Genomic DNA, 23,091 nt, shown 5'->3' with positions numbered 1-23,091 from the left:
TCCTACCCGTCACTCAGGACGTGCCCTACCCGTCACTCAGGACGTGGCCCTACCCGTCACTCAGGACGTGGCTCTACCCGTCACTCAGGACGTGGCCCTACCCGTCACTCAGGACGTGGCCCTACCGTCACTCAGGACGTGGCCCTACCCGTCACTCAGGACGTGGCCCTACCCGTCACTCAGGACGTGGCCCTACCCGTCACTCAGGACGTGGCCCTACCCGTCACTCAGGACGTGGCCCTACCCGTCACTCAGGACGTGGCCCTACCCGTCACTCAGGCCGGGGTCAGCTGACCAGGTGAGTCTTACCTTGGTCTCTACCTCGCTGTCTGAGTCGCTGGCCGACGTGGACGACAGGATTTCCTTTGATTTCGGCATCCTGAAACAACAGATGTGGATAGAGGTTTGAAGAAAGGTCGACCCCGCCCCCTGAGTGGACACACGTTAAGGGTTTCGAACGTATCATTACTACTAGCTGAATAGCTTTGGGAGAAGGAAATACATTTGAAGTCACACACACACACACAACAATACACAAATAATTCACACACCCAACCGTCAGCCTACAATCAAAACAGAGCTACACACAGATTGCTGGCTGTGTGGGTAGGCTGTGCGTGCGTATATGTAGGCTTTGCGTGTATACAGGCTGTTTGTGTTTGTGTATGTGTAGGCTGTGCTTGCGCGTGTGTGAAGACCACCTCAATGGCCGCTCGTTCCCACTGCGCTCAACAATGCGCGCTTTCAGCAGCACGTGCACTTCGTGTTCACCTGCCCTCGAGGTTAGAGGTGAGCGCGTGGCAGTAGCATAATGTCGACTAGGAGAGACCACGGCTCGTCCTGTCTAGGATGCTCCACCACTAGCCTAGCTAGCGAAGCATCCTAGCCAGGAAGACTAGCCTAGCCAGTGGTTAGCCTAGCCACTGAGCTAACAGCTAGCTCCTCTACCTGGTTTCCTATCCTAAGTTATCAAACGCTCTTCTAGCCTCATCCTGCGGAAAACTTCATCAGTGTAGCATCAAGCTGTGTAGCATAGCGCGTGCGGTGAGTTCTTACTTGTGTCTGGTGGCGAGGCTGTGGAGGTCTGGAAGCGGCAGCTCGAGACGAGGACGGACTTAAAGTAACCGCAGCTCAGCTATGTGCGCGTGTAAGTGTCGGACATGATGTGTGCGCGTGCGTGTACGTGTAGTGCGGTCCTTAGAATGAATTACTAATTCTGATAAATTCGTAAAAACCTTTTGCCAGTAATGGTCAACATTTACATCTTTTTGTTTCTTTATTTATTTACAGTTTGTATTTTAAATCAGATGCTTCTGCGAGAATAGGCTGGAGTTGACAGATGTTCTTTTAATGACATATATAAAACTGAACCAAAACACACAAACATGTTGAAATATTCCTCACAGTGCCGGTTGCTATGGTTATGGTTCTTATGCTATATTATCATACGTCCTCACATCAGAGTAACACAGCCACCTAGAGAGGGGTTCAGTCCAGTTTAAACCAGTTTAAACCCTCTAGAACACCTAGAGAGGGGTTCAGTCCAGTTTAAACCAGTTTAATCCAGGGTCAACCCTCTGACCAGCATCAAGACTCTTGGAGCTCTGATTAGCTTCAAGCAGAGCAGCAACAGGATGAGACGATGTGGGGTGAAGGACCACCAGGTCTCCCGCCCTGCTCAGCTCAGCCCAGCCCAGCGGGTCCAGGTGGCTCTGGGGGTCTCAGCAGGTCCGGGGGGCAGGTGGACCTGGGGCTCCCCGGTCCTCTCACCTCCCGATGCCCCGGGCCAGGTTGGCGTCGGTCTCGGCGGCCTCCTTCAGGACCTGCATCATCAGCGCGTTCCGCCGGCGCGTCTCCTCCGCCCGCAGCGGGTTCGCCTCCGGGAGGTTCTGAGGGGACAACAACCGTCACGTCACTGGTCCTTCAGCACAGCACCGGGGTACCCCTAGTGACCCCAGAGCCTCTGGGGCAGTAGTTCTCAGATGGGGGGTCTGCATGCCCCTAGGGGTACTTTGGAGCACTGCAGGGGGCATTCAGGAGGAGATACTACTTTAAAAGAAAGCCAACTCATTTATAATTCCCGGTTGAAATCTAAACAAAGAGGAGAAAGGAGAATCTGTGGAGGGGGTACACTAGTAGGATGAGGGGGAGCACCACCTCTCCAAAGGACCAGAGAGGAACCTCCTCTGAAGAAGAGCGAGGAACTCAACATCAACATCAACGACACAGCAACATGAAACACCACGTTCAGACAGGAACCCCTGCTTTAAGATGTGAACCCCTGCAAGACATTAACCCCTGCTTTACGACGTGAACCCCTGCAAGACAGGAACCCCTGCTTTACGACGTGAACCCCTGCAAGACAGGAACCCCTGCTTTATGACGTGAACCCCTGTTTTACATCAGGTTCTACCTAATATAGTTCACTTCATCACCATTGGGCCAAAAAGGCAATTAAAATGACTGCTCCTGAGTGAAGTATTGTGGGGGTTTGATGAGGGACATCTTAAGCTACCCAACGGGTATTTCCAAATGCCAAACAGAAAGGATTTGACACCTAAACGCGCCCTGACAGCCTTGACCCGCACTGCGTGGGGCCCCACCATGTTGGAGAGGGCGTCCTGACGCCGCCATGTAGGAGAGGGCAAGATGTAAACAAATACAAATCAATGAATAAATACGACAAATTGAGTCCCTTGATAAATGTAAGCATTAAGGTGCTTTTTATCCAATTCACTTTAGTGGTTAACAGGCCGATCTTGGCCTCTACAATTTGCTGAGACGTGACGCGAGGTTCAAAGTTCATGTGAACGTATAGGGGGTGTAACGTCTGGAAATCAATAAGGTTACTCCAATACTGACATGGTCAGAAATATCGTCTGAACACCCCCTAATGCTAGGCTTTACCAAACGACATGAATACATGGCGTTCTATAAACTCAGATCTCACCGCCGCGCGTCCTGCCGCTGCGCCTTACGGCAAATAATTCCCCCTGCTGTACAAACGTCCTTTAGGTGTAGTTACACCACCACGACTACACTCTTACGGCTCCTGGGTTACGAACATACCGTCCTGCTCCTGCGGACCCATAATCAATAATCACCTTCACCATCTCCTTCTTGCGCTCCTCGGACGGTACCACGATGTACCACAGTCCCAGCCCGACGCCCACTGCCAGCGCGCACCACGCGTAGCTCACCACCTTGCGAAGCGCGCTCATGCCTTCTGTTTGAGTGAACGGCTGAATTCAGATAGTGGACCGAAACGCGCTGCGAGGCACCGGGGAAGTGTCAACGCATAGCACCAACTTTTTGTGCAGCGTTGTTGTCTGGTTACGTATCCACGGTCGTGTGTGCAATGCATTGTGGGTCAGGCGCTATATATCCGGTCGTCCTTCCCGATATCCTCGACCACGCACAAAAATACAGTGAACACAACCTTACAACGAGGCTGATGGGGAACGAAGTAAAGATATATCTGTCATATACGACAGATACACCCCTTTTATATATACCTAGATTCTATGCCTTTTCTTTGGTGTAATGCATGCACTTTACGCGAGAGGGCACCAGATCCACACCTCATGATAAAATGCATAATTAGCTTCTCATGGTGGATTACAAAGAGAGAGTGCCTTAGCATAATAACCGGCACGAGTGTTAATGTTAATGCATGTTAATGCTGGGGGTGACGGGGTCATTCAAACGACACTTTAATACAAAAACACATTTTATTCATTGAGTTCAGATCAGACCGGAAGGATCAGACAGCTTTCACAGCTTTTCGTTCCCACCCCCCGCACATCGTCCCAGGGTTCTGCCAGGACCACCTACCGTTCAACCCCTACAGTTACAACCCCCACACCAGACCCCGGGTCCTTCAATAGACCCCGATCCGGGTTCTATTGCAGGGGTTTCCCCAAGTTTCCTCAGACCGCCTGTCAGTGGACCGGAGGCGTGTCTGAGGAAATGTGTTTCGGGTCCCACGGTATCAAATATTAAAACAGAATACCATCAAAACAAATCCTTCCAACGTCCATCACAGCCTGAAATAAAACATCCAACAAGGGAAGAAATGTTCCATGGAGAAATTAAGAAACCGAACACGACGGGACAGAATAATCGTGGCATACCCTGGAACATCTTCAAGTTCTGTGGTTGTCACATCACATGTGGTCCTCACACAATACGGACCAGAGGGAATCCCATACGATTAAAAACAATCCCCGCTCCCGACAGAGCGCCCTCAGAGCGCGTCCTGGGAGGTCCTGTAGGACCCTGGCGGCCACGTTGAGGCGTCTAGAGTGGTCTCCTGTCAGGGCTCAAACCAACGTAAAGATACCTTCTTGAAGAACAGGATTAAGATTAGGGGCCTTTCAAACACAATTATGTTTTCCCAAATAGATATCATTTCCCAAACAATTAAGCAATGACCCCAAAACCATGACTATCACCATGACAACATACCTCCCATGACTATCACCATGACAACATACCTCCCATGACTATCACCATGACAACCCACCTCCCATGCTCCTCTGATTCCCAAACCGAAGGCGGGATTGCGATGTGACGGTGCGATGTTGGGCCCTTATTCAATTAACGGCCAATCAAACTAAAGAAAAACAATTATTCAACGGTATTAAATTGGACCTTTGATTGGATATCACAAATAGACTTTTTTTCAGGTACAGTGAAATGACATGTGCCCTTTTAACTACACTTTAAAGGGGACTTGAATGCAACACAGGACTGATCTGTTATTGCTCTGGGATACAGAGAAGACCTTTAGCCTTCCTCAGGGAGCCAATGGGAACGCTAGGACCTTTAGCATTCCTCAGGGAGCCAATGGGAACGCTAGGACCTTTAGCCTTCCTCAGGGAGCCAATGGGAACGCTAGGACCTTTAGCCTTCCTCAGGGAGCCAATGGGAACGCTGGGACCTTCAGCATTCCTCAGGGAGCCAATGGGAGCGCTGGGACCTTTAGCCTTCCTCAGGGAGCCAATGGGAACGCTGGGACCTTTAGCCTTCCTCAGGGAGCCAATGGGAGCGCTGGGACCTTTAGCCTTCCTCAGGGAGCCAATGGGAGCGCTGGGACCTTTAGCCTTCCTCAGGGAGCCAATGGGAACGCTGGGACCTTTAGCATTCCTCAGGGAGCCAATGGGAGCGCTGGGACCTTTAGCCTTCCTCAGGGAGCCAATGGGAGCGCTGGGACCTTTAGCCTTCCTCAGGGAGCCAATGGGAGCGCTGGGACCTTTAGCCTTCCTCAGGGAGCCAATGGGAGCGCTGGGACCTTTAGCCTTCCTCAGGGAGCCAATGGGAGCGCTGGGACCTTTAGCCTTCCTCAGGGAGCCAATGGAAACGCTGGGACACGCCCTGCTGGTCCGGAGTCCCGCCCACCGGAGGTTCAGAGAGTCCAGGGCCCAGTCCCAGCTCTCCTCCGGGCCCCGGGGGTCTGGGTGAGTCCAGGGCCCAGTCCCAGCTCTCCTCCGGGCCCCGGGGGTCTGGGTGAGTCCAGGGCCCCAGTCCCAGCTCTCCTCCGGGCCCCGGGGGTCTGGGTGAGTCCAGGGCCCCAGGCCCAGCTCTCCTCCGGGCCCCGGGGGTCTGGGTGAGTCCAGGGCCCAGTCCCTGCTCTGCTCTGGGCCCCGCGGGTCTGGGTGAGTCCAGGGCCCCAGTCCCAGCTCTCCTCCGGGCCCCGGGGGTCTGGGTGAGTCCAGGGCCCCAGGCCCAGCTCTCCTCTGGGCCCCGGGGGTCTGGGTGAGTCCAGGGCCCAGTCCCAGCTCTCCTCTGGGCCCCGGGGGTCCGGGGGTCTGGGTGAGTCCAGGGCCCCAGGCCCAGCTCTCCTCCGGGCCCCGGGGGTCTGGGTGAGTCCAGGGCCCCAGGCCCAGCTCTCTTCCGGGCCCCGGGGGTCTGGGTGAGTCCAGGGCCCCAGGCCCAGCTCTCTTCCGGGCCCCGGGGGTCTGGGTGAGTCCAGGGCCCAGGCCCAGCTCTCCTCCGGGCCCGGGGGTCCGGCTCAGTCCAGGGAGATGATGTCCGAGATGCTGCCAGGCCCCCCGCCCCCCCCGGTGATGACGCAGGTCTCGTGGGGGGGGGGGCCCGCCCCGTGGAGCCCCGCCCCCCCATGGAGGCCGGGCTCGTAGCGTGTGCTGGACGAGGTCACCAGGGCCGAGCCGCTGGCCCCCCCGCCGGGTAGCCCCCCGGACAGGGTGTCCAGGAACATGGGGGCCCGGTAGTGCTGCACACACACACACACACACACACACACACACACACACACACACCATTTAAATATAAGACATCATCAGCATGAGAAGTGTGTGAGCCATGTAGCCCGGGCGTTCAACATGGCTACTCAGAGCTACACACGGAGCTACACATGGAGCTACACACGGAGCTACACACGGAGCTACACACGGAGCTACTCAGAGCTACACACGGAGCTACACACGGAGCTACACACGGAGCTACACACGGAGCTACACAGGGAGCTACACACGGAGCTACACACGGAGCTACACACGGAGCTACTCAGAGCTACACACGGAGCTACACACGGAGCTACACACGGAGCTACTCAGAGCTACACACGGAGCTACTCAGAGCTACACACGGAGCTACTCAGAGCTACACACGGAGCTACTCAGAGCTACACACGGAGCTACTCAGAGCTACACACGGAGCTACACACGGAGCTACACAGAGCTACACACGGAGCTACACACGGAGCTACACAGAGCTACACACGGAGCTACACACGGAGCTACACAGAGCTACACACGGAGCTACACAGAGCTACACACGGCGCTACACACGGAGCTACACACGGAGCTACTCACGGAGCTACACACGGAGCTACACACGGAGCTACACAGAGCTACACACGGAGCTACACACGGAGCTACACACGGAGCTACACAGAGCTACACACGGAGCTACACAGAGCTACACACGGAGCTACACAGAGCTACACAGAGCTACACACGGAGCTACACACGGAGCTACACAGAGCTACACAGAGCTACACACGGAGCTACACACAGAGTATGTGTGTATTAGTGTTGTACCTGGGAATCTGCTTGAATCAGGGAGAACAGATCCAGACCTGTGAATAAAGTAGAGAGATGTTTAAGTCTAATACAGAATATATACCAAGAGTAATGTTGACCCACAAGTCAATTCATAAGTAAACAGAAAATATTTGATGATTAATGAATTGTCATCTGTTAACAAATGACATCTCCTGTTATCAGTTTAGATTTAACATCAGCAGTTCTGTTATTCTGGGTTCTACAGCCACAGTGAGCCCCTGAAGACCCCTGGGCCTTTCCAGCACTAGAGGAGCTACAGCTCCTGAGAGAAGAGCTGCGCTGGGCCTGAAGGCTGGAGGCCAGGGATGGGCAACCTGCGGCCCGCGGGCCGCCTACGGCCCGCATCCTCACTCAGTCAGGCCCGCACATCATTTTTATAAAAAAAAAAGAAAAAAAGAATTGAGTTACAGAAAACTTGGTTAAGAAAGAAGAAAAGCAGAGTATCTGTTCATAGAATTCAAAGGCAAACCCATGTGTCTAGTTTGCTTGGATCGATATCAGTCATGAAAGGTTTCCACTTAAGTCGCCACTACAACTGCCCTGAAGTGAATATCATGCTTGTTGGGTTTGAGTTCATTGAGTTGTTGCACTTAATGTTGGGCCACTGTTTTTCAGTTTTGTGACTTCATTGAATGATGAAGTATGTGAGCCTGTTGCACTGATCATAATACTGACCATTCATGTGGCTGTTTGAGCATGGAAAACATGAAATGAATGTATGTTGGTTCAATCAACATATCATAGGTTATGATTCTGCAAGATTTTGTAGGTAGTGGCTATCCCCAAAATGCACCAGAATACAGGAAATCATATCCAACAAATTCAAAAATGTGTAGCTACTCTCAGTTTACGTCTAGTTGAAGTGCACAGTCACTTGGCCCTCTGATGGTGATGATGAAGGATTGTGGCCCTCTTCATCATGAAAGGTGCCCATCCCTGCTGTAGGCCTACTCTGCATGTCTGTGGGGATGGAGGGCAGGGAGGAGTGGTGGAAGGCTGTAGGCCTACTCTGCGTGTCTGTGGGGATGGAGGCCAGGGAGGAGGAGGGGTGGAAGGCTGTAGGCCTACTCTGCATGTCTGTGGGGATGGAGGCCAGGGAGGAGTGGTGGAAGGCTGTAGGCCTACTCTGCATGTCTGTGGGGATGGAGGCCAGGGAGGAGGAGGGGTGGAAGGCTGTAGGCCTACTCTGCATGTCTGTGGGGATGGAGGCCAGGGAGGAGGAGGGGTGGAAGGCTGTAGGCCTACTCTGCATGTCTGTGGGGATGGAGGCCAGGGAGGAGGAGTGGTGGAAGGCTGTAGGCCTACTCTGCATGTCTGTGGGGATGGAGGCCAGGGAGGAGTGGTGGAAGGCTGTAGGCCTACTCTGCATGTCTGTGGGGATGGAGGCCAGGGAGGAGTGGTGGAAGGCTGTAGGCCTACTCTGCATGTCTGTGGGGATGAGGGCCAGGGAGGAGTGGTGGAAGGCTGTAGGCCTACTCTGCATGTCTGTGGGGATGGAGGCCAGGGAGGAGTGGTGGAAGGCTGTAGGCCTACTCTGCATGTCTGTGGGGATGGAGGCCAGGGAGGAGTGGTGGAAGGCTGTAGGCCTACTCTGCATGTCTGTGGGGATGGAGGCCAGGGAGGAGTGGTGGAAGGCTGTAGGCCTACTCTGCATGTCTGTGGGGATGGAGGCCAGGGAGGAGTGGTGGAAGGCTGTAGGCCTACTCTGCATGTCTGTGGGGATGGAGGCCAGGGAGGAGTGGTGGAAGGGCACAGCGTAGTCGGCCAGGGTGGAGCTCAGGTAGGGCGCATCCAGACTGGGCACGGTGGGCATTCGCACCGACGACGGCTGGTAGGTCAACACTCTGAGACGGGAGACACAGGAGACAGAAGTCAGGACACAAATACACACAGACACGTCAGATCACAGCTGGGCTGGCCTCTGACCGACCAGAGGACGTCCTCAGATCTCCCTAGACCAGGGGTTTTCAAAGTGTGAGAGAGTGAGCCCCCCCTCAGAGAAAAAAATTCAGCTGAGCCCCCCCCCCCCAACCCTTTTTCTAAATACCTGTGTTTTGAAAGCTTTTTTAATTATTTTACACATTTCAAACATCTCCGATCATAATTTTAAAACATTTGGAACATATTTTTGAAACATTTGAAACAGATTTAACATATTTTTTAAACATATTTCTGAAACATTACATCTTTTTGCGTTTTTAAACATCAAAATGTAACAACTTTATCTAAGCATGTTTTAGCTTAACCTTTTTTAAATACATTTGAACATCTTAATCTGTGTAAACTGCCAGTTTACAGATTCATTCAGGGTCCCCGACTCAGAGTCCCCTTTTCAGTCCAGAGATTCGACTATTCGGCGGGGTTTGTTATCGGCGTTGCTATGGTGACCTCAATTATTATAACCAACTGAAAACAACGCCGGTTTGAAACTAAAACTGTGATTCTGAAAAAAGTATAAATGCTATCAAAATTCCGTTTATATAGTATTGAAGATACAAGTGTGTAGATTTGTTTAATGGTTTGAACGATGGTAAACGGTTGAAAAAGGAATGAGTTACGATGTCTAGAAGTAGGTGTATCAGAATGGGCTGACGTCTTCAATGAAAACAGCTGAAAACGAAGCAGTATGAAACTAAAACTGTGATTCTGAAGACATTTTAAATGATATCGAAATTCTGTTTCTATATTATTGAAGATACAAGTGTGTAGATTTGTTAAATGGTTTGCACGAAGATAAACGGTTGAAAATTGATTTAGTTATGTTACTTCTACAGTTGAAGTACGACTGATGATTTGAATCATCGTCTTTCAGGGTTTTCTTCGGGTTTATTTTTTTCTCACGTCGCGCCCCCCCTGAAGAACTCTGGCGCCCCACAGTTTGAAAACCACTGCCCTAGACCCATCTGGTTACTGTCTAACCCCTACCCACTCCCTAGACCCATCTGGTTACTGTCTAACCCCTACCCGCTCCCTAGACCCATCTGGTTACTGTCTAACCCCTACCCGCTCCCTAGACCCATCTGGTTACTGTCTAACCCCTACCCGCTCCCTAGACCCATCTGGTTACTGTCTAACCCCTACCCGCTCCCTAGACCCATCTGGTTACTGTCTAACCCCTACCCGCTCCCTAGACCCATCTGGTTACTGTCTAACCCCTACCCGCTCTCTAGACCCATCTGGTTACTGTCTAACCCCTACCCGCTCCCTAGACCCATCTGGTTACTGTCTAACCCCTACCCGCTCTCTAGACCCATCTGGTTACTGTCTAACCCCTACCCGCTCTCTAGACCCATCTGGTTACTGTCTAACCCCTACCGACTCCCTAGACCCATCTGGTTACTGTCTAACCCCTACCCGCTCCCTAGACCCATCTGGTTACTGTCTAACCCCTACCCGCTCCCTAGACCCATCTGGTTACTGTCTAACCCCTACCCGCTCCCTAGACCCATCTGGTTACTGTCTAACCCCTACCCGCTCCCTAGACCCATCTGGTTACTGTCTAACCCCTACCCGCTCCCTAGACCCATCTGGTTACTGTCTAACCCCTACCCGCTCCCTAGACCCATCTGGTTACTGTCTAACCCCTACCCGCTCCCTAGACCCATCTGGTTACTGTCTAACCCCTACCCGCTCCCTAGACCCATCTGGTTACTGTCTAACCCCTACCCGCTCCCTAGACCCATCTGGTTACTGTCTAACCCCTACCCGCTCCCTAGACCCATCTGGTTACTGTCTAACCCCTACCCGCTCCCTAGACCCATCTGGTTACTGTCTAACCCCTACCCGCTCTCTAGACCCATCTGGTTACTGTCTAACCCCTACCCGCTCTCTAGACCCATCTGGTTACTGCCTAACCCCTACCCGCTCTCTAGACCCATCTGGTTACTGTCTAACCCCTACCCGCTCCCTAGACCCATCTGGTTACTGTCTAACCCCTACCCGCTCTCTAGACCCATCTGGTTACTGTCTAATCCCTACCCGCTCTCTAGACCCATCTGGTTACTGTCTAACCCCTACCCGCTCTCTAGACCCATCTGGTTACTGTCTAACCCCTACCCGCTCTCTAGACCCATCTGGTTACTGTCTAATCCCTACCCGCTCTCTAGACCCATCTGGTTACTGTCTAACCCCTACCCGCTCTCTAGACCCATCTGGTTACTGTCTAACCCCTACCCGCTCTCTAGACCCATCTGGTTACTGTCTAACCCCTACCCGCTCTCTAGACCCATCTGGTTACTGTCTAACCCCTACCCACTCTCTAGAGGTGTCTTGCTTCGCCCTGAAGGGTATTATTTTCGATAATGACCGGCGACGTTCTATACATTATTACACGGCTCCATGCCAAAACAGCAGAGAAATAGTCCGCCAAAGACGTTGACGTCGCTTAGAAACCGGAGGCGCTGGGGTTGACAAGTTACCGGACTACTTACGGAGTGTAAGAAACACGTGAATCAGGCAAAACATCCACTTTCCTTGACAGCTGTCGAGTTCGGTGTGCATAAAAGGACCGACTGACCAATTAAGAACTACTGCAGCTGCTGATGCCATCTCACCAAGTTAAAAAGTAGCAGCACCCACCCCAAACCAATCTGAATAAGAGTATACATGTCGATTATAGCAGACTACACCACCTCTTTTATTCTGCATGGAATTGTATTCCGATTGAGCCGTATATATGATCTTTTTTTTTTCGATTGAGCTGTGCTTCCACTTCTAACCGGATCAGTAGTGTCCATGTAAACGCGGCTGTGTACCGGTCACACCGGTCTCACGGTAACGTCAAAATCCATATCGTAGCGCAAATTCACACCAGGGTCTACGTCACTCCCCGCTCTACGAGCATGTCATATGCAAAAAGAGACGAGAGCGACAAGAGCCTCAATCATGTCTTGTTGTGCCGTTGGTTGCACAAACCGTTTTAATAAGGCTGATTATCCCATTTATTCTACTTCTTGCTTGCCAACTAGGGATGGGCATTTGAAGAAATTTCCTTGATCGAGCATCGCTAGAGTTATCGATCAATTATCGATTAATCATTAACTTTTTTCTAGGCTATATTGAAATTCCCGTTGGTAGAAAATGCAGCATGTTTTTATCAATGAAATCTTTATTCCAACAATAATGTATGGGCCAACATTAATACAATACAGTTAACTTGGAGACCTACAACTGTTTAACAGTTTTAAAATAATAAATACAGGCATCATAGGTTATAGGCCTATGCGGCGCTCGTAAAGTCCGAACAATGCGCCTAGCCGCCTACAGGCGCTCTTAAAGGTTTGGAAACGATTCAACAAGACTAAATCTGTAGCCTATTCCAATTACAATAAGTAGCCAACTTATCGGACAACAATAATCAAACAAAGGCAGTAGGCTAAAAGTGGGCATTAAACGGTATAACTGTTTTGAAAAAACGGAGGAAAAAAGGCCGACATATAATGCCTATAGGCTGCAGCCGGCGCGCGGAAAAGGCTCGCAACAAAAAGATGAGCCACCCATTTACAAACAATTGCATGAACTAGTCTATCTAAAAGCAATACCTTATTGAACATATATAAGGCTGAACTTGTTGCTAAAATATCACAGTTTTGGCAAAATGTAACGACTCCAAGAGGCACCAAGCCGAAAGAAAAGCAGAGCGAGAGACAACACATTAAGAAAAAAAAGAGCGACTCACATACGGTGGTGACTGTCCCTACCGTCCAAAGCATAACTCCAGCCTACATATTTTTGTTTGGGAATATAAGCATGTTAACATGCTCGCGGGTCAGACGCGAACGCAGCCTTGTAACTGTCAGTCCAGCAGCAGAAAACACCCGCTCTGACGGGACCGAAGTTGCGGGGATGCAGAGGTATTGTCGCGCTAACTTTGACAGGAACCTTCTTCCATTCACTTTCCACCAGTCGGCAGGGTGGTATTTCTCCCACATAGTGATATTCAATTAAATGTTTCAAGACTCACAGTATGCAACACAACGTCCTTTTGATCGATAACAATATAAATTGATCGACGCATTTCTTAACGATCGATTATCGAGCATCGATTAATTATGCCCATCCCTATTGCCAACATAATTTTTTTTAAATACTTTAATAATTATGCTTTTTCGTATTCTTTTTCGTATTGCATGCTTATTAAATGTATACTCTGTTTGAGGTCATCTCCCTCAAAAAGTAGTCCCCTTTAATCACGATCGATCAAACATGTTTATGACACCTCGAAGGGCATTATCCCGCTTATACCATGATCACTTGCCAAAGAAAAGAAATGAAGATAATTTATTTATATTTTCATGCGTTTTACAATCAAAATATAAAGTTTTTCACATAAATAGGACGGACCGTAGCTACGACTTGGCAACGGGAGGTATTTTAGTCCGCTGAGCTATGAGCCAGAGAGCTAACGTTATGGATTGTACATATTTATAATTCGAAATTCGTCCCAGCCTTTACACCAGATACTCTACGGTCTGTACAACCGCATTGTCTAAAATTAAATTACACAAAAATTAAATTACACAAATTGAAAAACTCATAGGCCTTGTTGGAAATGTAATACCTCGTCAGATGACGTTTATTACTTTTAATGGCCTTAATTTGGGCTAATTTCATTTACTACCTTTTAATGCCTTTAACAACCCAGCGGAAACCCAGAGTGACCAGCAGCAGACTCACCCCTTGCCGTGCACGTCCTCAGTCTTGGTCATGTAGAGGCAGCGTTTCTTAGGGGGGGGGTCCTCCTCCTCCTCCTCGTTCTCTGAGGAAGAGGAGGACGAGCTGTCCAGGGTGAGGTCGATGACGTCAGCCTTCTTGGTGGAAGGCGAGGACGGCTCTGAGCAGACCGACACCACCGCCGGGCTTGGGCGCAGGGGGGCCGACGCTGGGGGGGGGGGGGGGGATAACACCCAGTACTGATCACATGTCTACTGCTCAGCCAATCTCTGATCAATACTGATCACATGTCTACTGATCAGCCAATCTCTGATCAATACTGATCACATGTCTACTGCTCAGCCAATCTCTGATCAATACTGATCACATGTCTACTGCTCAGCCAATCTCTGATCAATACTGATCACATGTCTACTGATCAGCCAATCTCTGATCAATACTGATCACATGTCTACTGATCAGCCAATCTCTGATCAATACTGATCACATGTCTACTGATCAGCCAATCTCTGATCAATACTGATCACATGTCTACTGATCAGCCAATCACTGATATCTCTGATGGGACCGTCTGCTAGGGACAGACCCTCCTCTAGGGACAGACCCTCTTCTAGAGACAGACCCTCCTCTAGAGACAGACCCTCCTCTAGAGACAGACCCTCCTCTAGAGACAGACCCTCCTCTAGAGACAGACCCTCCTCTAGAGACAGACCCTCCTCTAGAGACAGACCCTCCTCTAGAGACAGACCCTCCTCTAGAGACAGACCCTCCTCTAGAGACAGACCCTCCTCTAGAGACAGACCCTCCTCTAGAGACAGACCCTCCTCTAGAGACAGACCCTCCTCTAGATAGACCTTCTAGAGATAGGTCTCCTGTAGAAGGCCTTTGGTCAGCTCGAGACCTACCTTCTACTTTGGGGATGCACTGGGAGGACAGTTTCAGCGCCTCCTGCTTGGGCCTCATGGGACACCAGGTCCCGTCCTCCTGGAACTTTATCTCGTCCACGTCAGAGCAGTCGTTCAGGATCTCCATGAACAGGCTGCAGGAGATGAGACAGGAGGTTCATAGCAGCAAAGAACATGGAGATCAGTATCTGGCAGGAGATGAGACAGGAGGTTCATAGCAGCAAAGAACATGGAGATCAGTATCTGGCAGGAGATGAGACAGGAGGTTCATAGCAGCAAAGAACCTGGAGATCAATATCTGGCAGGAGATGAGACAGGAGGTAAATAGCAGCAAAGAACCTGGAGATCAGTATCTGGCAGGTCCACATCATTACTTCCCGCGTTCTACTGTCCAACAGAACAGTAGGAGCTAAGAGGACAGTAGGAGCTAAGAGGACAGTAGGAGCTAAGAGGACAGTAGGAGCTAACAGAACAGTAAGAGCTAAGAGGACAGTAGGAGCTAACAGGACAGTAGGAGCCAACAGGAAAGTAGGAGCTAACAGAACAGTAGGAGCCAACAGGACAGTAGGAGCTAACAGAACAGTAGGAGCTAAGAGGACAGTAGGAGCTAACAGAACAGTAGGAGCTAACAGAACAGTAGGAGCTAAGAGGACAGTAGGAGCTACCAGGACGGTAGGAGCTAAGAGGACAGTAGGAGCTACCAGGACGGTAGGAGCTAACAGAACAGTATGAGCTAAGAGAACAGTAGGAGCTACCAGGACGGTAGGAGCTAACAGAACAGTAGGAGCTAAGAGGACAGTAGGAGCATACAGAACAGTAGGAGCTAACAGAACAGTAGGAGCTAAGAGGACAGTAGGAGCTAACAGAACAGTATGAGCTAAGAGGACAGTAGGAGCTACCAGGACGGTAGGAGCTAACAGAACAGTAGGAGCTAAGAGGACAGTAGGAGCTACCAGGACGGTAGGAGCTAAAAGTAAGAGCTAACAGGACAGTAGGAGCTAACAGTAGAAGCTAACGGGACAGTAGGAGCTGACAGGACAGTAGGAGCTAACAGGACAGTAGGAGCTAACAGTAGGAGCTAAGAGGACTGTAGCAGCTAACAGGACAGTAGGGCTGGACCGAGTTATTCAAATATTCGGATACTCGTTCGGAAAATAAGTATTCAAAGCTTAAATCAGTATTCGGAGCTTCGTTTTTTTTTCACGTACATGACGTTACCAGAGCGAGGGAGGCTAACTATAAGCGACACCAAGCAGAGAAGCGAGAGAGGGGGAGGAAGAATAGATATCTTGTTTCCCTTTACTTTATAACAACATTAGCGGGATCTCGGGAGGAAAATAAATGCTTAGCGAAATGCTAACCTTAGCTTAGCTGTTTGTTTATGCGCCCATCAACTGTGACTGGCTTGCTGCAGAGCGTGAGCGTCTTGGGAATACCCGGTCAATATAATGGATATAATATGGACACATAAGACAATCAATATTCGGTATTTGTTATGGATTTATTGTACAAATTCCCTGAAAAGATGCACGTTCCAGGATGAATTGAAAAGCTCCCGTAAGGGCTGAGATGGCAGAGAACAGCTGATTTGGAACGGAGCAACAGCTGTTCGCTTCCACGGGGAAAAACTAGTAGGAGCTAACAGGACAGTAGGAGCTAACAGTAGGAGCTAACAGGGCAGTAGGAGCTAACAGTAGGAGCTAACAGGACAGTAGGAGCTAACAGTAGGAGCTAACAGGGCAGTAGGATCTAAAGGCCACTGACCCGTCGATGATGAGGCCCTCGTAGGCGGCCTTCTTGTCGCACACGGGGCAGATCCAGGTGGGCTTCTTCTCGTTCATCTGCAGGTAGAGTGCGGCGTCGAAGCACTGCAGGTGGGAGCAGGTCAGGGCCCGGCATGGCACGGTCAGCCGCATCTTCCCCAGCTGGAGGAGGACGGAGTCAGAGACCTCCCACACACAGGACCTCATGAACGGACCGACAGAAGGACGGGGAGACAACTCACCGGGCACATGAGGGACACGCGGAGGCTGGTGGTGGCGATCTCGCTGTCCGGGTCTGCGGTCAGCTTCTCTTTGACTGAACAGAAACATGTTCGGTTAACCCCTAACCCTAGCAGAAACATGTTGGGTTAACCCTAACCCTCACAGAAACATGTTGGGTTAACCCTAACCCTCACAGAAACATGTTGGGTAACCCTAACCCTCACAGAAACATGTTGGGTTAACCCTAACAGAAACATGTTGGGTTAACCCTAACCCTCACAGAAACATGTTGGGTTAACCCCTAACCCTAGCAGAAACATGTTGGGTTAACCCTAACCCTCACAGAAACATGTTGGGTTAACCCTAACCCTAACAGAAACATGTTGGGTCAACCCTAAATCTAACATGTTGGGTTAACCCTAACCCCAACATGTTGGGTTAACCCTAACCCTAACATGTTGGGTTAACCCCTAACCCTAGCAGAAACATGTTAGGTTAACCCTAACCCTCACAGAAACATGTTGGGTTAACCCTAACCCTCACAGAAACATGTTGGGATAACCCCTAACCCTAACAGAAAAATGTTAGGTTAACCCTAACCCTAGCAGAAACATGTTGGGTTAACCCTAACCCTAGCAGAAACATGTTGGGTTAACCCTAACCCTAGCAGAAACATGTTGGGTTAACCCCTAACCCTCACAGAAACATGTTGGGTTAACCCTAACCCTAGCAGAAACATGTTGGGTTAACCCTAACCCTCACAGAAACATGTTGGGTTAACCCCTAACCCTGACAGAAACATGTTGGGTTAACCCTAACCCTAACATGTTGGGTTAACCCTAACAGAAACATTTTGGGTTAACCCCTATCCCTAACATGTTGGGTTAACCCCTAACCCTAACATGTTGGGTTAGCCCTAGTCGAGCTAACACCCTAACCCTAGCATGTTGGGTTAACCCTAGCCCTAACCCTAACATGTTGGGTTAACCACTTTGGAGGGAAGCATCCATGATGTGAAACATCGCGGACCTAAGGCGTGTGCTGTGTTAGCATCTAGCAGAATGCGTTGATGTCATTAAGGAGCCGGTAGGAGTCCTGCTGAAGGATTCCTACAGGTAGGCTGTTGACAGAGGGGCGGGACCGCACAACACTGAGGAAGAGGAAGTGATGCCTACTCAGAGCTCTACTAGGAGGAAGTGATGCGTACTCAGAGGTCTACTAGGAGGAAGTGATGCGTACTCAGAGCTCGACTAGCAGGAGGAAGTGATGCTTACTCAGAGCTCGACTAGCAGGAGGAAGTGATGCTTACTCAGAGCTCGACTAGGAGGAAGTGATGCGTACTCAGAGCTCTACTAGGAGGAAGTGATGCGTACTCAGAGCTCTACTAGGAGGAAGTGATGCGTACTCAGAGCTCTACTAGGAAGTGATGCGTACTCAGAGCTCTACTAGCAGGAGGAAGTGATGCGTACTCAGAGCTCTACTAGGAGGAAGTGATGCGTACTCAGAGCTCTACTAGGAAGTGATGCATACTCAGAGCTCTACTAGGAAGTGATGCATACTCAGAGCTCGACTAGCAGGAGGAAGTGATGCGTACTCAGAGCTCTATTAGCAGGAAGTGATGCGTACTCAGAGCTCTATTAGCAGGAAGTGATGCGTACTCAGAGCTCTACTAGGAAGAAGTGATGCGTACTCAGAGCTCTAGTAGGAAGAAGTGATGCGTACTCAGAGCTCTACTAGGAGGAAGTGATGCGTACTCAGAGCTCTACTAGGAAGTGATGCATACTCAGAGCTCTACTAGGAAGTGATGCATACTCAGAGCTCGACTAGCAGGAGGAAGTGATGCGTACTCAGACCTCTACTAGCAGGAAGTGATGCATATTCAGAGCTCTACTAGGAAGAAGTGATGCGTACTCAGAGCTCTACTAGGAGGAAGTGATGCGTACCCAGAGCTCGACTAGCAGGAGGAAGTGATGCGTACTCAGAGATCTACTAGGAAGTGATGCGTACTCAGAGCTCGACTAGCAGGAGGAAGTGATGCGTACTCAGAGCTCTACTAGGAGGAGGAAGTGATGCGTACTCAGAGCTCTACTAGGAGGAGGAAGTGATGCGTACTCAGAGCTCTACTAGGAGGAAGTGATGCGTACTCAGAGCTCTACTAGGAGGAAGTGATGCGTACTCAGAGCTCTACTAGGAGGAAGTGATGAGTACTCAGAGCTCTACTAGGAGGAAGTGATGCGTACTCAGAGCTCTACTAGGAGGAAGTGATGCATACTCAGAGCTCTACTAGGAGGAAGTGATGCATACTCAGAGCTCTGGAGTGGTCGGGGTTCCGGATGCCTTTCATCCTCAGCCTCTGGAGGAGCAGCGGCGACGTCAGCTGCCTCACCAGATACACCGACAGGGAGTAGGTCTACACACACACACACACACACACACACACACACGATGGTCATGATGGTGGAGACGGGGTCATGATGGTGGAGACGGGGTCATGATGGTGCAGACGGGGTCATGATGGTGGGGACGGGGTCATGATGGTGGAGACGGGGTCATGATGGTGGAGACGGGGTCATGATGGTGGAGACGGGGTCATGATGGTGGAGACGGGGTCATGATGGTGGAGACGGGGTCATGATGGTGGAGACGGGGTCATGATGGTGGAGACGGGGTCATGATGGTGGAGATGGGATGTCGTACCTTTCCGATCTCCGGTGCCCAGGTCACAGAGATCTGATTGGGCACGGCCGACGACAGGCGTACCAAGGAGGTGATGTTGAGCGCCCTTCCTGGCCGCTTCTGCTCCACGCCGTTCTTAGGAGGCGGGGCATAACCCTAGACGCACAACAACCACAAGATGAGGGAACGGCGACGGCAGGAACGCCAGGTGGGGGGGTGGGGGGGGGGGACTCACCGGCAGGGGGAACAGCTTCCCGTTGACCTTGATGCACAGGCTGTTGGGATAGTTATCCTCCTGAGGACAGCTGGTCTCAGACAGACAAAACCTAGGAGACGACACGGGACAACACCTGCTGTCTTCACCAGAGGACAACACCTGCTGTCTTCACCAGAGGACAACACCTGCTGTCTTCACCAGAGGACAACACGCATGGGCCTTCACAACTTCCTCTGGTGAATAATTTTTTGATAATTCACCGTTGCTAGGGATATAATGACCGCTGTCAAGGAAAGTTGATTTCTTTTTTTCTATCGTATCACTCCGGAAGTAGTCCGGTAACTTGTCAACCCCAGCGTCCTCGGTTGCTAAGTGACGTCAACGTCTTTGGTGGACTATTTCTCTGCTGATCAACACTACGAATGCTGGTAACGAATAAATTGTAAAAAGACACACCGTGTGAGGTTATTTTTCTGGCCATACATTCCATATGCTAAAGCCGTGTCTAGTTCACTGTCATGCAGACAACACCCTGAGGAGGACAACAGCCTGAGGAGGACAACACCCTGAGGAGGACAACACCCTGAGGAGGACAACACCCTGAGGAGGACAACAGCCTGAGGAGGACAACAGCCTGAGGACAACAGCCTGAGGACAACAGCCTAAGGACAACACCCTGAGGAGGACAACACCCTGAGGAGGACAACACCCTGAGGACAACACCCTGAGGAGGACAACACCCTGAGGAGGACAACACCCTGAGGAGGACAACACCCTGAGGAGGACAACACCCTGAGGAGGACAACACCCTGAGGAGGACAACACCCTGAAGACAACACCCTGAAGACAACACCCTGAAGCCGACACCCTGAAGCCGACACCCTGAGGAGGATAACACCCTGAGGAGGACAGCACCCTGAGGAGGACAACACCCTGAGGAGGACAACACCCTGAGGAGGACAACACCCGGTGTCTTCCCCACGGGGCGACCATCTGAATACTCACCTCAGCTGGATCTGAACCATGTAGTCCCGCCGGCCTCCTGGGAGGAAGTCTCTGATAAACCAACAGACAGCTTGTTAGTGTGGCTCTGCCAATGGGAGAACTACAGAGAAAATGAAGGAGATGCAGCTACAGCATGAACCATGTGACGAAGGTCTCCATGACGCAGGATCTTCTGTCAGAGCGGAGGAAGGTGAGCCCTACCTGGAGATGCAAATCTCTCGTACTTGCTGCGGCGTCAGGGCGAAGATGAAGTACTTCTCTTGGTGGTAGCGCTGGACTGTGCTCGCTCCTGTAAAGAAAGACAACCTCGGTCAAGAAGGGGTCCTGAGAGCAGGAGGGAGCCACAGCACTGCTGAGAGGACACAAGGACACGGACCCAGGCTGGAGGGCTTGATCAGCACGTCCAGCACGTCGTAGAACGGCAGCGCCTTCATCTGCACGTCAGGGTGGACGGGGGGCGGGAGAGGGGCCGGCTGCTGGAGGTTCATCCTGCTGCTGGTCCTGGAGGTCACCAGGAGGTCACCAGGAGGTCACCAGGAGGTCACCAGCTCGTCACACTGGAGCAACACCGAGACAAGGGGACTCCTGTAGAAATATCCGGGTTCCCTGAACTCCCAGCTCCTTGGGACAACACTGCAGACCTAGCTGAAACCGGGCCAGGAGACGGGGTCCGGGGGGGCAGGGGTCAGAAGACGGGGTCAGCAGATGGGGTCAGGGGTCAGCAGATGGGGTCAGGGTCAGCCTGGTCTTTAATCCCGGGGGGAGGGGGGCAGTGAGCTACTATCCGGGGCTCCAGCGGTTCTCGAGACACCTCGAGTCCCTCAGCAGAATGCGGGGTTCAGGAACACTCCAGCTGGGTCCAACAACACTTGAAGCTCGAGAGTTCTGGAGAAAGAGGGTGAGTGTTATCTCTGTATAGCGATAACCAATAGGGCTACAATAAGGCTGTGTGTGAAGTTGTTTTGAGGTAGTTTGGTAGTTTGGCTGGTTTGAGGACCTGTGGGCAGACAGGCCTACAAGTAGACTGCGGACATTGGGGATGGAAACCAGAACCCTTTGGCTCGGAGTCAACTGAGCTGCTAGATGTCTAGAGTGACTACCTCAGCCCCTCTGAACAGATGAACAGTATAGCCAGAGCTATGGCTAAGAACTGTAGACACCGTTGTCGACGGACATAATGGTTCAGTAGGTTCATAAGTCCTACGGCCAAAATGCCTTACGACCAAATTCTCCAGTAAAAGGAGTAGAAGTAAAGTGGGACTGTTTAGGGTAATGAAGTTCCACCGGCCGTTTGTTAAACCAAAAATATGATGGCAACGGATGTAACCTCAACCCTGCCCCTTCTCTGTGGAGCAGTTCAACAGGAGATCAGACTCCGACGCCGTCCTCCCCGTGCAGAGCACCAGACCTCCAGCACAACAAGCGACCAAGACGAGCACATCTGCAATGTTGACGTCCCCTGGCGAGACAACCACACACTTTGCAGGACCTTAACGTGTCACAAGCCGTTAAATTCAGCTTTACTTTAGAATCGAATTTAATTTTTTTGTTAAATCCTTCCCGCCCTCCGCCGGGCAGCTCCCTGTAGTCTTACAGAGTTACGATTAGGGTTAGATGATGTTCATCATCTGGTTTTACTTTAAAGTAACAGATAATAACATTCGGTATCCACGGATACTCTGAACACCTCAACAGCTTCCACTTGGAAACCTTCACTACAGATTGAAGCTCAAGTTTAACGTGCGAGTAAACTATAATCTCACTTTCCTGGGGCTTTCTCTACCATTGGTACAGCCTGCGGTAGGAGGCCTGTCAGGTAATGGAACGGGACCACCGTTTAAAACGGTTATATAACATGAATATACAGCTATTTATATTAATATTATAATTATATCTCAATAGGAACTATTAGCAGAAGCTATCAGCTAGCCACATGAAGCTAGCGTTCAACAACAGAGATCCGATCCCTGAGCCCTTCGACCTCCGCGGCGAGAGCCCGTTAAAGGAGAGTTTAAATATATATATCGTTATTAAACACAAACACTCGGTGTTGTTCTCACTCACCATCACAATCCGCCATCTTGTCTTCGCGGTCATCCGCGTCATCCTCTCCTGACATGTGACCAGTGTTGCCAGATTGGGCGGGAAATCTATCTGGCAACACAGATCACTTGACCAGGATCCCAAGCCCGTTCTCTCAATGATCGATGATCGATAAATACCCGCAAAGATCCAAAAAAAAGGAAAATGTCTGAAGTGTCTTTATAGCCAATGAAGTATAATATCACAAATAAATCTGGATAACATTCTGCTTATTTAATAGTATAATTCCATATAATATATAATAAAATGTATTGGAATGGCCACTTGGGGCTTTTCGTGAAGTGGGATAGCAGATGAGACATTTTAAAACCATATTTATAACCTCTTCATTTGGGATGCGGAATGGATCATTGTTTCAATGTGAAATAACAAAGTGAATTGGGCTGTAAGTAAGGTTTAATCTAGCCATAGCGCCATTGTGTTTCAGGTATCTGAATAAA

General features: G+C 50.6%; 3 protein-coding genes across 3 annotated transcripts in view; all 3 read right to left on the bottom strand.

The window, feature by feature from the left end:
* The window catches only part of sub1b (SUB1 regulator of transcription b), a 2,726-nt gene extending 1,570 nt beyond the window's left edge, over positions 1 to 1,156 (bottom strand). Inside the window, exons 1-2 of the mRNA XM_056601880.1 lie at positions 1,057 to 1,156; positions 310 to 379 (exon numbers count right to left, since the gene is read on the bottom strand). Coding sequence (XP_056457855.1) covers positions 310 to 378 — 69 coding nt within the window. The 5' untranslated portion in view covers position 379; positions 1,057 to 1,156. The remainder of the gene's footprint in view (positions 1 to 309; positions 380 to 1,056) is intronic.
* Positions 1,157 to 1,264: 108 nt separating this feature from the next.
* On the bottom strand, positions 1,265 to 3,384 carry LOC130391654 (ubiquinol-cytochrome-c reductase complex assembly factor 3). Its single transcript, XM_056601881.1, has 2 exons — positions 3,105 to 3,384; positions 1,265 to 1,889 (listed from the first exon to the last, which is right to left on the bottom strand). Exons 1-2 carry the CDS (start codon positions 3,219 to 3,221, stop codon positions 1,767 to 1,769), a joined length of 240 nt encoding a protein of 79 aa, XP_056457856.1. The 5' UTR covers positions 3,222 to 3,384; the 3' UTR covers positions 1,265 to 1,766.
* A 2,557-nt stretch (positions 3,385 to 5,941) lies between these two features.
* Positions 5,942 to 22,691, bottom strand: pias2 (protein inhibitor of activated STAT, 2). The gene is made up of 14 exons (XM_056601879.1): positions 22,613 to 22,691; positions 20,925 to 21,433; positions 20,750 to 20,837; positions 20,549 to 20,599; positions 19,562 to 19,652; positions 19,348 to 19,482; positions 18,955 to 19,060; positions 16,671 to 16,744; positions 16,430 to 16,590; positions 14,666 to 14,799; positions 13,764 to 13,968; positions 8,793 to 8,932; positions 7,065 to 7,102; positions 5,942 to 6,235 (listed from the first exon to the last, which is right to left on the bottom strand). The coding sequence occupies exons 2-14, from the start codon at positions 21,034 to 21,036 to the stop codon at positions 6,014 to 6,016; spliced, it is 1,557 nt and encodes a 518-aa protein (XP_056457854.1). The 5' UTR covers positions 21,037 to 21,433; positions 22,613 to 22,691; the 3' UTR covers positions 5,942 to 6,013.
* Between the last annotated feature and the right edge of the window lie 400 nt (positions 22,692 to 23,091).

The sequence above is a fragment of the Gadus chalcogrammus genome, chromosome 11 (genome assembly GCF_026213295.1).
Source record: "Gadus chalcogrammus isolate NIFS_2021 chromosome 11, NIFS_Gcha_1.0, whole genome shotgun sequence".
NCBI classification, from domain to species: domain Eukaryota; kingdom Metazoa; phylum Chordata; class Actinopteri; order Gadiformes; family Gadidae; genus Gadus; species Gadus chalcogrammus.
The sequence above is the reverse complement of the archived record's forward strand: the minus strand, read 5'-3'. Positions and strand labels throughout refer to the sequence as shown.

What these genes read in the sequence shown, in the direction of transcription:
- pias2 (XM_056601879.1), bottom strand. Translation starts at nt 21,036, where the DNA reads ATGAACCTCCAGCAGCCGGCCCCTCTCCCGCCCCCCGTCCACCCTGAC. An exon ending in CGACCACTCCAGAGCTCTGA is followed by an intron (nt 16,745 to 18,954) that starts GTATGCATCACT and finishes GTTTCTGTTCAG; the next exon opens with TCAAAGAGAAGCTGACCGCA. An exon ending in GAGGACGTGCACGGCAAGGG is followed by an intron (nt 8,933 to 13,763) that starts GTGAGTCTGCTG and finishes CTCCCGTCTCAG; the next exon opens with AGTGTTGACCTACCAGCCGT.
- LOC130391654 (XM_056601881.1), bottom strand. Translation starts at nt 3,221, where the DNA reads ATGAGCGCGCTTCGCAAGGTGGTGAGCTACGCGTGGTGCGCGCTGGCA. An exon ending in GCAAGAAGGAGATGGTGAAG is followed by an intron (nt 1,890 to 3,104) that starts GTGATTATTGAT and finishes TTGTCCCCTCAG; the next exon opens with AACCTCCCGGAGGCGAACCC.